Source organism: Amyelois transitella, chromosome 7, assembly GCF_032362555.1.
Source record: "Amyelois transitella isolate CPQ chromosome 7, ilAmyTran1.1, whole genome shotgun sequence".
Lineage (NCBI taxonomy): Eukaryota > Metazoa > Arthropoda > Insecta > Lepidoptera > Pyralidae > Amyelois > Amyelois transitella.
In genome coordinates, this window is record NC_083510.1 from 11,315,605 (window position 1) to 11,332,201 (window position 16,597).

Sequence of the window (16,597 nt, forward strand, 5' to 3'; positions counted from 1 at the left end):
TTGAGTTGGCCTCGAAGTGAGTTCGAGACTACGTGTTACGAGATACTGACTCAACGATACTATATCTATACTTAATATTATAAAGTTGAAGAGTTTGTTTGTTTGTTTGAACGCGCTAATCTCAGGAACTGCTGGTTCGAATTGAAAAAATCTTTTCGCGTTGAATAGATCATTTATCGAGGAAGGCTTTAGGCTATATAAAATCACGCTGCAACTATAAGGAGCGAAGAAATAATGGAAAATGTGAAAAAATGGGGTAAATCATTACCCAGGTTTCAATGATGCCCAAAATAACTATTCAACGCGCACTTAGTCGCGGGCACAGCTAGCATATCATAACATTCAGATAGCAAACGAGATGGTTCCGATGTCTTCAATAAACTATTAACGGATCTGTAATTAACCAGGTTTGTCAAGAGGAGGAGTTCCTGCAGTTGACAGCGCCCGAGCTGATCTCTCTGGTGAGGAAGGACGAACTCAACGTGGGCGAGGAGAGAGACGTTTACAACGCCGTCATTAGCTGGGTGAGACTCGTTAACTTGTATTAGTGTAGTGGTACATTACATTACAATTAATTAATATGAGATTTGATAATAAAAAAAAATCTCTATATACCTACATACATACACATGGTCACGTCTGTATCCCTTGCGGGGTAGACAGAGCCAACAGTCTTGAAAAGACTGAATGGCCACGATCAGCTATTTGGCTTAATGATAGAATTGTGATTCAAATAGTGACAGGTTGCATGCCCATCGCCTAAAAAGGAATCCTAAGTTTGTAAGCCTATCCCTTAGTCGCATTTTACTACATCCGTGGGAAAGAGATGGAGTGGTCCTATTCTTTTTGTATTGGTGCCGAGAACCACACGGCACTATTTTTCAGGATAATGCAAAGATCAAAGTCCTCGCAAAATCTCCCACATTATCACAATTTATCGCTGAACTGGATAAATATAGGTAATAATATGTACTTTGCACTGAACAAATTGATTTGATATTGATGATTGATACTTAGAGATGATGCGGGTTTCCTGTTTGGAAGTTTTATGGCAATATCTGCGCGTGCGAATGCTCTGGCAGAAGTTTATCTGCATATAATGTGCCGTGTGGTTACCGACACCAATAGAAAATAGAATAGGACCACTCCATCCCATGGATGTCGTAAAAGGCTACTAAGGGGTAGGCCTATAAACTTGGGATTCTTCTTTTAGGCGATGGACCTGTCACTGTTTGAATCTCAATACTATCTTAAAGCCAAATAGATGAACGTGGCCTATCAGTCTTTACAAGACTGTTGGCTCTGTCTACCCCGCAAGGCATATAGACGTGATTATATGTATGTATGTATAATATGCGGACTAGAGAGCGCCCGCGACTTCCCCTACTTAAAGCGGACGCTTCCGCGGGAATTCCCTAAAATCCTTTCTTAGCAGACGTCTGCTAATTACAATCTTCCTGTAAAATTCCATCAATACCACTGAGTTTTTGAGATTTCGTGATCAGTGAGGGTTTTTCGCTTTTATACCATATTGTACATTGGTGACCGAGCGGTTTTCGGCGGACGTCAGACAAACCATAAAAAGTAGTAAAAACAAAAAAAAAACATTTGTTCAATCTTATGAAACTTATTTTTGTTTTTGGCCTAATTTAAAAAAAAAAAAAAAGAAATATTTGACAACCATCAATATACCATTGACATAAGTCTGAAATATCAAATAAAAAATGCATCATCAAATACAATAATTGTTTCCTTTTTATATGTAATACAATATTATTTTTAATGCAAAGAAAATCACAACAAATTATTGAATAGCCCCAAACCATGGCGATATTTGAAACGTCTTTGTGTTTTTTACAATCAGCCGATTGTACATGTTCCTTCTGAGCGGGATGCTTGGTTGGTACTGTGTATATGAGGTTCTCGTTCGCACCCACGGGTAGTTTATTTAAGTAGTAGTTTGCTGTCAAGGGCGAACACTGTGCGGCTTTCACAAAGTTTCAGCAGGAAATGCTTAAGTGGTGTCCACGTGATTCAATCGCAAGTTTATTATCGATTGCGTTGTGGACAGAGCATTGCAAACAGTAAGCGCATACTCGCCCAGCAGTGGATGAGAAGTCAACAGTGAACGAGAAAGTAAGCGGATACACCTACTACGCATGTGCGAGTGTAAGTGACGTGCCGGACAATTGTGAGTACTTTTTCATTCGATTCAGTGGTAGCAAAATTGAACTTTAAAGACAAGAAGAAATTTACTTAGAAAATATTTGGAAATTAGTGTAGTACTGTATGGACTTAGAATAGTTTTAAGAAAAGTGTTCAGACGAAGAATCTATGCCCAATTTCCTAGCGGTTTTATTGTGACAAGGTTCTAAACACTTGTAAAATTTTCATCTTTGATTTAGGACTTAGAAAATTTTTCGACTTTAAAAAAAAAAAAAAAAAAAAAAAATTTGGCTTCAATTTCAAACTATTGTAACTTAAACATAAACCATGAATGCTCTAATTAAGGTTCAGATTAACACTAACAAAACTATCGGTAGAGCTTTTAGTAATTTCAAAAAATCTCCTAAAGAGCGGTTAACTGAATCTTATATCGAAACAAGACTTGAAGCATTGGAGTCACAATGGTCTATGTTTTTGGATACTCACACCAAACTCATAGCTGAGTACGATAGTGAGGATTTAGAAAAAGCCAAATATGATGAATGTGCTGTTTATGAAGTCACAGAAGAATTGTATTTTGACTACAAAGCGGTACTAAAAGAAAAATTAAGTCAAATTAAACCTGTCATACCAACTATTTCTAATGTCTGCGAAAACGATTCTAAAATAAATTCTTACAGTAGTGTAAAACTTCCAAAAATTACAATTCCCACATTTTCCGGTAACTATGCTGAGTGGACAAGTTTTAGAGATTTATTTATGTCTCTTGTGCATACTAACCGATCTTTAGACAATGTGCAAAAATTACATTATTTAAAATCTTATTTGTCTGGTGAGGCTGAACAATTATTGAGACATGTGCCCATTACTAGTGATAATTATGTAGTTTGCTGGGATCAGTTAGAAAACAGATACAATAATAAACGCTTCATTGCAAACTCAGTCCTAAAAAGATTTATGAGCCAAAGAAATGTTACAACTGAGTCTGCAAGTGCATTAAAAGAGTTATTAGATACCAGCAACGAATGTATGAACGCCCTCAAAAATCTAGGTTTACAAACTGATTCATGGGACATGATCGTAATTTACATATTGTGTTTGAAGTTAGATACTGAGTCTCGTAAATTGTGGGAATCGAAGTTAAGTGAATTGCAGGATAATTTACCAAGTTATAATCAATTCACAGAATTTCTACAGCTAAGGTTTAGGTCACTTGAATTTCTTGATAATAAGGTTTCAAAAAATGTTCCGAAAACTAAGGTATTACATGTTACAGAATCGAATAAATGTCCGTTTTGCTCCGAAAGCCATAAGTTGTTTAACTGTAAGAAATTCTCTAAGGAGAAGCCAGTAACACGTCGTAATTTCGTACAATCTCGGAAACTATGTTTCAATTGTTTTAATTCAAACCATGCGGTGTATTCGTGTCGTGTACCATCCAAGTGCAGAATCTGTCATAAGAAACATCACTCGCTTCTTCATTTGAATACTATTTTATCGCAAGCGAGTAATGTTTCTAGTTCGGTACCAACTGAAAATAATTCATCTGAAGTTATTGTTAAACAAGACGAATCGTGTAAGAATATTACTTCATGCCACATTAATACACAAAGCCATGTTTTGCTTGCAACGGCTTTGGTAGATGCTATATCGCAATCAGGCACACGCATAACTCTCCGGTCTCTTATTGACCAAGGATCACAAGCTTCGTTTTTGACGGAGTCCGCAGCTCAGCTTCTTGGGCTGCCGAAGAAACAATGCAAGAGTTATGTGTCGGGGTTGGGTGGTGATAAGGATCCATTGATGATGTCAAAATATATCGTATATTTTAAAATTCAATCCCTCATCAACCCAGACTTCGTTATTCAAGTTAGAGCTCACGTTATTAAAACTATCACCACATTGCTGCCTGACAAGGAAATTGCAGTGCAGAGGTGGTCAAACCTGCCCAAAATCAGGTTAGCAGATCCAACATTCAACTCTCCTAATAAAGTAGACATACTTCTAGGTGCGGAAGTGTATTGTCAAATAATAGAAGAAGGATTTATTAGGAGTGGTCCAGAAATGCCAATTGCCCAAAATACAAAGTTGGGGTGGATATTATCTGGTAGGGTATCTGTTGATGTAGAAGAATGTAATAAAAACTTTCATACCTTTGTCCAGTGCATGCATGCCGTAGAAGATAATAATCTGCTGCAGAAATTTTGGGAGCTGGAAGAAGAGCCCAAGTTATGTCAAGAAAAAAGATGGACAGAGGAAGAAGAGAAGTGTGAAAAGATATTTGCGAGTACTACAACAAGGGATTCCGAAGGTAGATACATTGTCAAACTTCCCTTCCGTAATGAAGATCCGCAATGTCAATATGGAGATACATTGGCGATTGCTACAAAACGATTTGAATATCTGGAAAAAAGATTAATTAGAAATCCTGAATTAAAAATACAGTATGCAAATGTAATAAATGAATATGTAGAATTAGGTCATATGGAGGTAATTCCTGAAAATGAAATTAAATCAACATTTGTATACTTACCTCATCATGCTGTAGTGAAAGAGGACAGAACAACAACTAAAGTTAGGGTTGTATTTGATGCTTCTTGTCCTGGAAAAAATGGAGTCTCCCTTAACAGTGAGTTAATGCTAGGTCCCAAATTGCAACTTGACTTACGTCATATTATTATGCGTTGGCGTGTTCATCCAATTTGTCTGTGTGCTGACATTGTCAAAATGTACAGGCAAATTAAGGTGACTGATGAAGATACCTACTTTCAGTGCATAGTATGGCGTGACAATCCAAATGACAAGTTGAAGCATTTACGTAATTTAAGAGTAACGTTTGGTACTGCATCAGCTCCATATTTAGCTGTTAAGGCCCTGCAACAAAATGCAAAAGATGAGGCAGCTGATTTTCCTGTTGCATCACAGAAAATCTTGACGGACTTCTATATGGATGATTTCTTGTCGGGCTGTGAAAAAGTTGAAGACGGCAAGAAGTTATATCTGGAATCAAAGGAATTATTAAAAAGAGGAGGATTTGAGCTCCAGAAATGGACAAGCAATAGTGAAGATTTATTAAAAGCAATTAATGAAAAACAAGCGGAAGAGAAAGTAAGTTTGAAAATAGATAATGTTCTAAAAATATTAGGATTAACTTGGAACCAGAGTACGGATAATTTTGAATATTCTGTGAAACTTCTTCCCGCAGATGAACCTGTAACAAAACGAAAAGTTATATCAGAAATCGCGAAGTTATACGATCCATTGGGATGGCTGGCACCAGCTATTATAGTTGCTAAAATATTCATACAAAAGCTGTGGATATCAGGGATCGGCTGGGATGATATGCTACCTGAAAAGCTATTAAAGGATTGGTCCACTTACCGCAATGATCTTCTACTGCTTCGTGATATCACAATACCTAGATGGATAAATACTTATCGTAACAGTTGTAGTCAGGAACTTCACGGGTTTTGTGATGCCTCCAATGATGCTTATGCTGCAGTTGTTTACATTCGTGTAATAGACAAAGATGGGAATAGTGCGGTTCATTTGATAACATCCAAAACAAAAGTGGCACCTATAAAACAGGTAAGCATTCCGCGACTAGAACTGTGTGGAGCAGTACTACTTTCTAAACTATTGCAAGAAGTGTCAGGAGTTTTGGACATAAGCAAAGAAAATATTTATGCATACACGGACTCTACAGTAGTTTTGGCGTGGTTGAGTTGTCATCCTGGAAAATGGAAAACATTTATAGCAAATCGCGTATCACATATCTTAACTAATATGGACAGAAATCAATGGACTCACGTTAGGTCTGAGGATAATCCAGCAGATGTTGCGTCGCGAGGTATTAAACCTTCAGAGTTGAAGAATGCATCCATCTGGTTTACTGGTCCAAACTGGCTGAAAGAAAGGCAAATTAAAAAAGAAACAAATCGAATATATGAAACAGATTTAGAAAAAAAGGTTTGTCATGTTGGAGTATGTAATCAACAGATAAATGAGCAAAATAATAATGAAATAATTATCAAATTTTCATCACTGCGTAAGCTAATAAGAGTTGTTAGTTATTGCAAAAGATTTAGAAAGGTTAAAACCGTTAAAGAAAATTGGCTTACTAGTGAAGAGCTAAGAGAGGCTTTAAATACATGCATTAAAATAGTACAAAAAGAAAGTTTTAATGAAGAATTAAGTGATGTAAATAAAAAAGGATATGTAAATAGAAAGAGTAAACTTACCTCGTTGAACCCGTTCCTCGATGATGCTGGAATACTTAGAGTTGGAGGACGTTTAGAGAGAGCAAACATAGATATGTCTGCAAAGCATCCTATTATCTTACCTGATAAATCACATTTTTCTTCATTAATTATTGCAGATGCTCATGAAAAAACAATGCACGGCGGACCTCAGCTCACACTTAATTATCTAAGGTCACGATATTGGATTCTGAATGCTAAAACGAATGTGAAGTTATATATCAGAAAATGTGTCACTTGTGTACGGTATGCAGTAAACACCAGAGATCAGCTAATGGGACAGCTACCTAATGCAAGAGTAGAATTTTCTAAGCCATTCTATCACACTGGAGTGGATTATGCTGGTCCTATAAACATGCGGGTGTCAAAAGGAAGAGGCACTAAGTCTTATAAAGGCTATATATGTCTGTTTGTATGCATGTCAACACGAGCTGTACATTTGGAAGCAGTAAGTGACATGACAACTAGTGCATTCTTAGCTGCTTTTCGACGCTTTGTAGCAAGACGTGGTCATTGTGCACATTTGCATAGTGACAATGGGACTAATTTCGTAGGAGCTGCAAAAGAATTAAAAACTTTATTTCATAATGAAAAATCCTATTTTGTAAAAGAAATAGCTGAATCTCTGGCCGTAGAAAATACGAGTTGGCACTTTATACCTCCTCATGCGCCTAATTTCGGTGGTTTGTGGGAGGCAGGCATAAAATCAACCAAGCATCACTTGAAAAGAGTGATTGGTGATGCTACACTAACGTATGAAGAACTGAGCACGGTTCTCACTCAAATTGAAGCGTGTCTCAATTCAAGGCCAATTTCACAATTGAGCACTAATCCACATGATCCGACTCCTTTAACACCTGGTCACTTTTTGATAGGAGAACCGTTAGTGCTTGTGCCTGATGTGAATTATGAAAACTCTAATGTCAGTAGTTTAAAGAGATGGCAGTTAACACAGAGGATGGTACAAGGATTTTGGAAAAGATGGTCGCAGGAATACCTGACGCAATTTCACAACCGGTATCGATGGTCATATCAAAAAGCTGAACCAAATGTAGGAGATATTGTTCTCGTTAAAGAAGATGGTTTGCCGCCCGGAAAATGGTTATTAGGTTTAATTTTACAAAAGTTTCCGGGATTGGATGGAATTACACGTGTGGTAAATATAAAATGTAAAGGCTCAATTTTAAAAAGGCCTGTTAATAAACTCTGTGTTTTGCCTGTTTTAAAGTAAATGTTAGCATTTTGTTTTATTTGTTTATTCAAATACTGATTTAATTTTGAAATTTATGACGAGTCAGTGTCAAGCAATTTTTGTGTCATGAATTCAAGTTTAAGGAGATTATATGAATTTAATTATTTAAATTTTACTCACCATGAAATCAATTTCTTTTTATTTAAATTATGTATACAGTCCACTTTATTTATCATTTTTATCTTCATGGTGGGCGGTTTCTGTTGTTGATTTTTGTTATTAGATAATGGTGTTAATATGCACATACATAATGTTATGGACATTCTGTCCATGGTGGGCGGAATGTTCAATCTTATGAAACTTATTTTTGTTTTTGGCCTAATTTAAAAAAAAAAAAAAAGAAATATTTGACAACCATCAATATACCATTGACATAAGTCTGAAATATCAAATAAAAAATGCATCATCAAATACAATAATTGTTTCCTTTTTATATGTAATACAATATTATTTTTAATGCAAAGAAAATCACAACAAATTATTGAATAGCCCCAAACCATGGCGATATTTGAAACGTCTTTGTGTTTTTTACAATCAGCCGATTGTACAACATTATAAAAATTACTATAAAAAGGTAATCTAATAATGTTGTTTCATACGATATCTTCCTGGAAATATACTACATGTATACAATATATTTGTAGGACATACATATATATATTAAGTAATAAGTATGTTATATATAGTATAGTATTTATAGTATATATGTAATGTTTCATATTTATTATTGCCTATACAAAAAAAATCTGCTTAACCCAATGGTAGACTGTTGGATAATGCTTTTATCATTAAATCCACCAAATGTGCCGGCACAATAAATTATTACTAAATAATACAGAATCTATTAGTCCTTAAAATAAGTATAGCGGCGGTTTTCAATTTCATCAGCTCAACATACATATATATGTATGTATCACCGTTTGAACATACAGAAGAGTGCGTATAGGTTATAGACATAATATGAGTAACGCTGTTTACAGTTCGCCCATATCATGACATTGCAATTAGTTGTTCTTATTAGCCTATCATGATTGCCACATTATATATGAACATATATGTCACCGGGAATCCCCCGTCAAAAACACTAAATTAAATACAAATGAATGGTAGTTAACACTGAAATGTAAAATCGCTTTATCTTTTGTCCAGTTTTAGACCTCGATTCAATTCAACATCTTAATTGCATATCGTCTTATATATAAAATTATCGTTTTACAATGTTCGTTCCCGTACTCCTCCGAAACGGCTTGACCGATTCTCATGTCAAATTATGTGAGCATATTGAGTAGGTCTGAGAATCGGCCAACATTTTTCATACCCCAATGTTTGTCTTTAGTTATTTTTATATTTTCTCATCGCTAACAGCGCTCCATGCCAATTTGACGGCCTCTGTGGCGCAGCGGTAGTGCGCTTGTCTGTGACACCGGTGGTCCCGGGTTCGAATCTCGGCCAGGGCATGATGTGAAACGAACTTTCTCTAATTGGCCTGGGTCTTAGATGTTTATCTATATCATAAAATATAGTATCGTTGAGTTAGTATCTCGTAACACAAGTCTCGAACCTACTTCGAGGCTAACTCAATCTATGTAATTTGTCCCGTATAGGGGGAAGTCCCGTAACGCCGGACGGCACCTAGCGCCGGACACTCTTACTATTAAGCGAGTACAAATCAGTTCGTTTCAAAATACATGTGAAAGGGGTGCTGGGGCATACAGGTACAAGATCACGCGCCGCGCCTCGCCAGTGACGCACACGGCCGCGGCAGGAGTAACCATTTGCTGTTTTAGGCTCGAAATCACGGCGTCACCTAAATATCAACGTAAGTAATTCTAGTATATTTATGCATTTACATTTGAGTGGTATTCAAAGATAAAATCAGTACTCGATTGTTATCCGTAAAATGGTAGAAAATTATTACATCTTTTAAACAATTTTAGTAGGTACCATCTAATGAACGAAAATGTGTGTCCCTTAGCACCGGACACTAAGTCGTCCCTTAGTGCCGGACAGTAAACATATTGATATTTCTTGTAAGAAATTACGTATTTTATTCTAATTATTTAATTTTGTTTTAGAGTATAGAAGAAAGAAGATAGTTAAAATGGAACAGAAGAAAAAGAAAGGATCCTGGGTTCCACAGAGCTTACAAACTGCTATTGATAAGGTTATGTCAAAAGAACTGAGTGTAAGACAAGCTGCAATGCGATACAATATTCCTAAAAGCACTATACATTAAATAAAGGCCCTAAATCGAGAAGAAGTAACAATGAAACCAAAGTTAGGTAGATTCACTAACACCTTCTCAGCAGAGTATGAAGAAGTCTTGGTGGACCACATTAAAGATTTATCGAATAGATGCATGCCAGAAAAGAAGTTTCTTAAATTAGCATACGAATTAGCTGAAGTCATGAAGATTCCTTATCGATTTAATAAAGAAAAAGGCAGTGCTGATAAATAAAAAATAAAAGTCGCAATAAAAAATTACGACTTCATGAAAAGGCATTCTGACATTTCGTTGAGAACACCGGAATCGACAAGCATGATGCGACCCGTAGGATTTAACAAACCACGAGTGGATCTCTTCTACGACAACCTTGAAAAGCTGATGAAACAGTACAACATTCACACCCTCAAGAATTTATAACTGTGATGAAACTGGTGTCAGTTGCGTGCACAAATATTCGTCCGGTACTAGGTGCCACTTTTTAAAATTATGTTTTTTGTTACCAAAGTTTGTTTGATAGTATTGATTATTTTTTAGCAGAGGTTGCATTTTTGTTAAATTAATTTGATTTCTAACTTTGTTATCTAATATAAGTCATAATTTTATAAACATTCCTTAAATATTTTATGTTTTATTTTGAAATAACCTTAGGTGTCCGCCACTGGGGGACTTCCCCCTACTTATATTTATGTAATTTGTATATAATATACATAGGTATATTTATTTATTATTTTTATTAATATAAAAAATCGAAATACCTACTCGATTATTTTCACTAAAGATTCAGTCACATTTGAATAATATTTACGAAGATGTTTTAAATCGTACGATTATTATGTTTTCGATCGAGAATGATATATTGGTGCTTTATCTATGACGTCACGCGTCAGTTGATAAATTTACCATACGATTAACATTACAATAGGAAATGACGATGAAGCGTGTTACTTACTTGTATCTACGTGCAAAAACAATGGTTGCCAGTTCATATTATTCTTATTACATACATACATACATAAAATCACGCCTCTTTCCCGGAGGGGTAGGCAGAGACTACCTCTTTCCACTCGCCACGATCTCTGCATACTTCCTTCGCCTCATCCACATTCATAACTCTCTTCATGCAAACTCGGCGGTTTCGGGTACTTTTGACCTGACCCTTATTCTTCTTATTCTTCAGAATAATTCTCGTATGCGCCTTTGGCTGTTAAATTTTTTATTTTTAAATCACTCTAGCAAAGATTTCATGGTTTAGAACATTAATACCGTATGGCTCCCCACACTAATAAAAAAAAAGAATAGAACCATTCCATCTTGTTCCCATGTATAAAAGGCGACTCAGGGATAAGCTTATAAACTTGTGATTCTTCATTAATGCGATGGGCTAGCAACCTGTCACTATTTGAATCTCAATTCTATCATTAAGCCAAACAGCTGAACGTGACCTATAAGTCTTTTCAAGACTGTTGACTCTGCCTCGCAAGGGATAAAGACGTGATAATATGTATGTATGTATACCTACAACCTCCGACTCAACATCGTCGGAGGCGCGGTTCCCCAAGCACATCACGAGCGAATAATCTTCCCTGAGATGTTTGATCTTTTTGGAGATCGAATACACTTCAATGCTAATATCGTAAATGATAAAGTCTATTTGTTTATAGGATAGATAGTGTCGTGTGGTTCCCGGCACTGAAGAATAGGAACACTCCATATCAATAACCATGTGAGATAGTCTAATGAGCGTGAGATTCTTCTTGAAGGCGATGGGCTAGCAACCTGCCACTATTTAGTGTAATAGTGACAGGTTGCTAACCTATCGTATAAGAGCAGCCTATACCTTAGTCGCCTTTTACGACATCCATGGCCAAGATATGGATTGGTTCCATTCTAGAGTGCCGCAAACCGCACGATATTTTTTACATGGACATTAAAGTTTTCAAAATATGACATTACCAATTATCGGTGTTCAAAGCGTAAATCTATGGACAGTTATTATAAGCTATCTGTTCCATTGAACCTTACATGTTTACGTGCATTATCTGTTACATCCTTATCAGTAGTGACTGGGCGTTTTTGACATAGATAGTGTGCTAAATTATATAGCGGCACGATTAAAAAATTTTACCGAAAAAAAACCAACTTCAAAACGAAAACTAAAAAGTAAAAAGTAAAAACTAAATTATTTGTAGAAGTTTCTACAAATAATTTCGACTTTATAAGTGGCTAGCTGTGCCCGCGACTTCGTCCGCGTGGAATAGTTATTTTAAGCAGCATTGAAGCCCTCAAGGATGAATAATTTTCCCCGGTTTTTTTTTCACATATTCCATTACTACTTCGCTCCTTATAATTGCAGCGTGATGTTATATAGTCTAAAGTCTTCTTCGATAAATGGACTAATCAACACAAAAAAAAATTCAATTCGAACCAGTAGTTCCTGAGATAAGCGCGTTCAATCAAACAAACAAACTCTTCAGCTTTATAATATTAGTACAGAGAAATTAAAAGAAACATATATAAACAATTAAATTATATTAAGTATTTAATCATTTTGAAGACGGTGCCAAGTAAGTACATAATACTAATAAAATAATGAATAAAAAATTTTAATTTGACTCGGTTGGTGTCAAAACCTGACTAACGTCACGCTCCTCAACAAATTGGTGGGGACGTAAAAGGGACTAATGCAAGAAGGGTTATAACAGAGTATATATAGATAGTATATAGTAGATATATTTTTTTCTGTTTGGTCAGCTGGCTGGCTGGTAGAGAATGCCAAACGGCATTAAGTCCGCTCTTTTGTACATTTTTGTTTTTGTGCAATAAAGTTTTAAATAAATAAACAGATTAACAGAGGCAACTTAGTAGCAGGGTAATATCTATCGCCAATTTTGTTACCTTTGGTTACCTGAGTAACGTTTAATTAATTCATTTTATCAAACGAATGCCGTGTGGTTCCCGGCATTATTAGAAAATAGGACCACTCTATGTCTTTCCCATGGATGTTGTAAATGGTGACTAAGGGATAAGCTAGCAATTCTATCATAAAGCCAAACAGCTGAACGTGATTTATTCGTCTCTTCAAGACTGTTAGGTCTGTCTACCCGCAAGGGATATAGACGTGACTATATGTATGTACACTAACATAAGAATGTGATTCATACATACATACATACATATAATCACGTCTACATCCCCCGCGGTGTAGACAGGGCCAACGGTCTTGTAAAGACTGACACGAAAGCGATTTCCAGGTGAAATACGATGAAGATCGCCGCCACCCGCGCATGGAGCACATCCTGAAGGCGGTCCGCTGCCAGTACCTCACGCCCAACTTCCTCAAGGAGCAGATGAGCACCTGCAGCGTGCTGGAGAAGGCGCCAGCCTGCAGGGAGTACCTGGCCAAAATATTCAAGGTGAGAACGGGCCGTTAACAACAAATGACGTCACCCAATGTTGTGAAACCAAACGTTTTGTTTGACAAATTATTAAGCGATATGAAGTATCCTATCATATCTAATTGAATTTTGAAAAACATGTATTGTATTGTTATAAAATAGGTTCACATTCTACGCCCCGTGTGGTTCCCGGCAACAATAAAAAAATATATAAATAGAAAAGGACCACTCGGTCTCTTTCCCATGTATGTTGTAAGAGGCGACTAAGGGATAGGCTTATAAACTTGGGATTCTTCTTTTAGACGATGGGCTAACAACCTGTCAATATTTGAAACTCAATTCTATCATCAAGCCAAACAGCTGAGCGTGGCCTGTCAGTCTTTTCCAGACTGTTGGCTCTGTCTACCCCGCAAGGGGTAAAGACGTGATTATATGTATGTTTGTATGTACTTTTTTGTGGATACAATGCATAAATTAACATTAAGATGCTTAATGTAGTTAGAGGTAAGAAAAAGAGGAAAACAGTAGTTAATTTAGTGTAGGTAGTCTTGACTGTAACCAGTTACAAGAGAAGAATTTTCATTCGCTGTTTCGTAACTAGTTGTGAAACCAGTTTTTTTTTCTTTATCTCTTTTCGATATTATTTGGCTTTGTTAAAAAACTCAAACACACAATGGACCGTTGAGTAGTATTCAGACAAAAAAGAATATGATAAAATTACCTAATCACACCCAGTCTAGCTTTTCATGTGACTAAGCATTTAATTTCGCTGTTAAATATTAGCGATTCATCGATTAAGGCATGACCGAGCAAATATACGAATAATATTCGCTTCATACATAACGGAAACGTCGATAGTAATTGTCGTTTGACAAAAAAAAAATATTCTTTATCAATATTGTATAAATAAACTGGCAGTGAAAAAAAAATTAAACATTTCCGTCTTAATTATACGATGTTAAGTTTTGAAACAAATTTGAATTTGTCTGTGATAAAAATAAATAGTGATGTGTTCCCTCCCCTTTTTAATACTTGTCGCGCATTCGATGTGATTTTCAAATAAACGGGTTCCTTGATTGTGATTGGTTCGTGTTAATTTCTTAGTGTCGCGTATATAACGCACGCATATTAAGTGAAATGTGTTTTAGCTAGCCTTTAAATCATAGTCTCCCCTCTCTTTCCCTCCTCATTTGTGGTAGATGTCGCTGAGATTATTCGTAATATCTATAACATAAAATAAAATTTTTTTGCCAGAGCGAAATGTGGATGTGGGTAAGAAAACCTGTAGTTTCATTTTACTATGCTTTGATTGTCTATTTTATTATTATGTCTTTATAGGTATGTTATTGTTGACTGTCTGTACTTCGATATTGGCAAAGATTTAGGATGTGCAGGTAATTATACAAACACACACGGTTACATTATGTCTTAATTGACCTCAGCCGCTCTACTTTTTAGAAAGTAGCAACAGTGAGTCTTTTTTAAATGTAGGGATACAAACAAATATAAATTGTCACTTTATATATTTAATAAGAATTACTATTGCTTCTAAAGGTGCGTACAAATTGTGTAACAATGTTGTATAATACGTCCACTATATCTGATATTGTTATACGACTTTGCATATATTACAATGTTATAATACATTTGAAAGTATCAATAATAACCAGTTAACTTAATACTTAACATGTTAATAAAATAAAATAATATTTAGTGAGCACATTACTGAATTAGTTACACATTATTAATGTACACGTTATTGTTATTTAACACGTTATACTACTATATATAAATATAATCTCAGCATTGTATAAAATTGCTGTTTGATAATTGTACCAAAGTTGCACACTCTGATTAATTTTTTTAGTAATTTCATAACATATTGTAGGCACTCAAAGTACTTATTATAAGTTTGTAATATCTTTATTGCATAGAAATTTACACAGTAACAAGAAAATAGTACATAGTTATAAAAGAAACAAATCACTTGCAATGGCGGACTTATCCCATGAAGCGATCTCTTCCAGTCAACCGGCAAACAATAAAGGAACTAGATAATAAATTTAACTAGATACGTAATTTAAAACAAAAATTTTAATACACTTCTGTATGTTGCCACAAAAAAAGTGAAAAAAATAATAATTTGTACGCATCGTGAAGCGAAAGTTAAGCAAAATAAATGTATGTAGGTATATATGTGAGTTGTGAACGTTTTTTATTTAAATTGTTTCATTATTTTAAGTTATTGTTAGGAGTGGCACTTTTTTATTTTAGAAGAGAAAAATGACGTAAAATGTCAAAGAGTGGAAGATGAGACATTGATGTTTGTAAGATGAAAAAACCTATTAAAGAAACTGAAGTATTTTCATATATCATCTATATTCTATATCATATATATTCTTATATTCATCAACCGAAATATTTTCATATTTGTTTTGCTTAATCTTACTGAGTAATCCCACATATATATTTTTTTCTTTTTGTCAACAGGATCTGACATTGCACAAGAGGCCCGTAGTCAAAGAGAGGAGGCCGAACACCCCCCGGATCATATACGTGGCTGGTGGATACTTCAGAAATTCCATTGGAGTATTCGAAGCTTATAATCTGGACGACAATTCTTGGACCACGTTACCACCGCTCACAGTGCCACGGTCTGGATTAGGAGCCGCTTTTGTCAAGGTAAGTTCTAGTAGGTGATGATCATGTAACGGATGGTTATTTAAACATACATACATACATATGGTCACGTCTATATCCCTTGCGGGGTGGACAGAGCCAACAGTATTGAAAAGACTGAATGGCCACGTACAGGTATTTGGCTTAACGATAGAATTGATATTCAACTAGTGACAGGTTGCTAGCCCATCGCCTAAAAAAGAATCCCATGTTTGTAAGCCTATCCCTTAGTCGCCTTTTACGACATCCATGGGAAAGAGATGGAGTGGTCCTATTCTTTTTTGTATTGGTGCCGGGAGCCACACGGCACTATGATTAAATCAGTTAATCATAACAATGTATTCTCTTCCATTTTTATTCTAAGTAGAAATTATTGAAAAAAGTGCAGTTTTTTACCGCGTCTTCTGCACTGACGCTTTGGAAATGGCAGTAAACTTAGTTTCGAGTAATTTATTTGACGACGTCAACCAATGTTGTGAAATCAAAAGATATGACAATTATTAAGTGATGTTTGAAACGTCCCATACCTAATAATAAAAAAATATTTCTAACTTGAATAAGGTTAAAGACAAGAAATGTTTATACAGTTCGTAATACATACATATAATAATCAGGACCT

General features: G+C 35.5%; 1 protein-coding gene across 3 annotated transcripts in view; it reads left to right on the forward strand.

Moving 5' to 3' along the window:
- Positions 1-16,597, forward strand: part of LOC106130208 (kelch-like ECH-associated protein 1B) — a 47,355-nt gene that overhangs the window by 18,276 nt on the left and 12,482 nt on the right. For all 3 annotated transcript variants that reach the window (XM_013329000.2, XM_013328999.2, XM_060945067.1), the window contains exons 6-8: positions 408-524; positions 13,156-13,317; positions 15,790-15,981. In XM_013329000.2, coding sequence (XP_013184454.1) covers positions 408-524; positions 13,156-13,317; positions 15,790-15,981 — 471 coding nt within the window. The remainder of the gene's footprint in view (positions 1-407; positions 525-13,155; positions 13,318-15,789; positions 15,982-16,597) is intronic.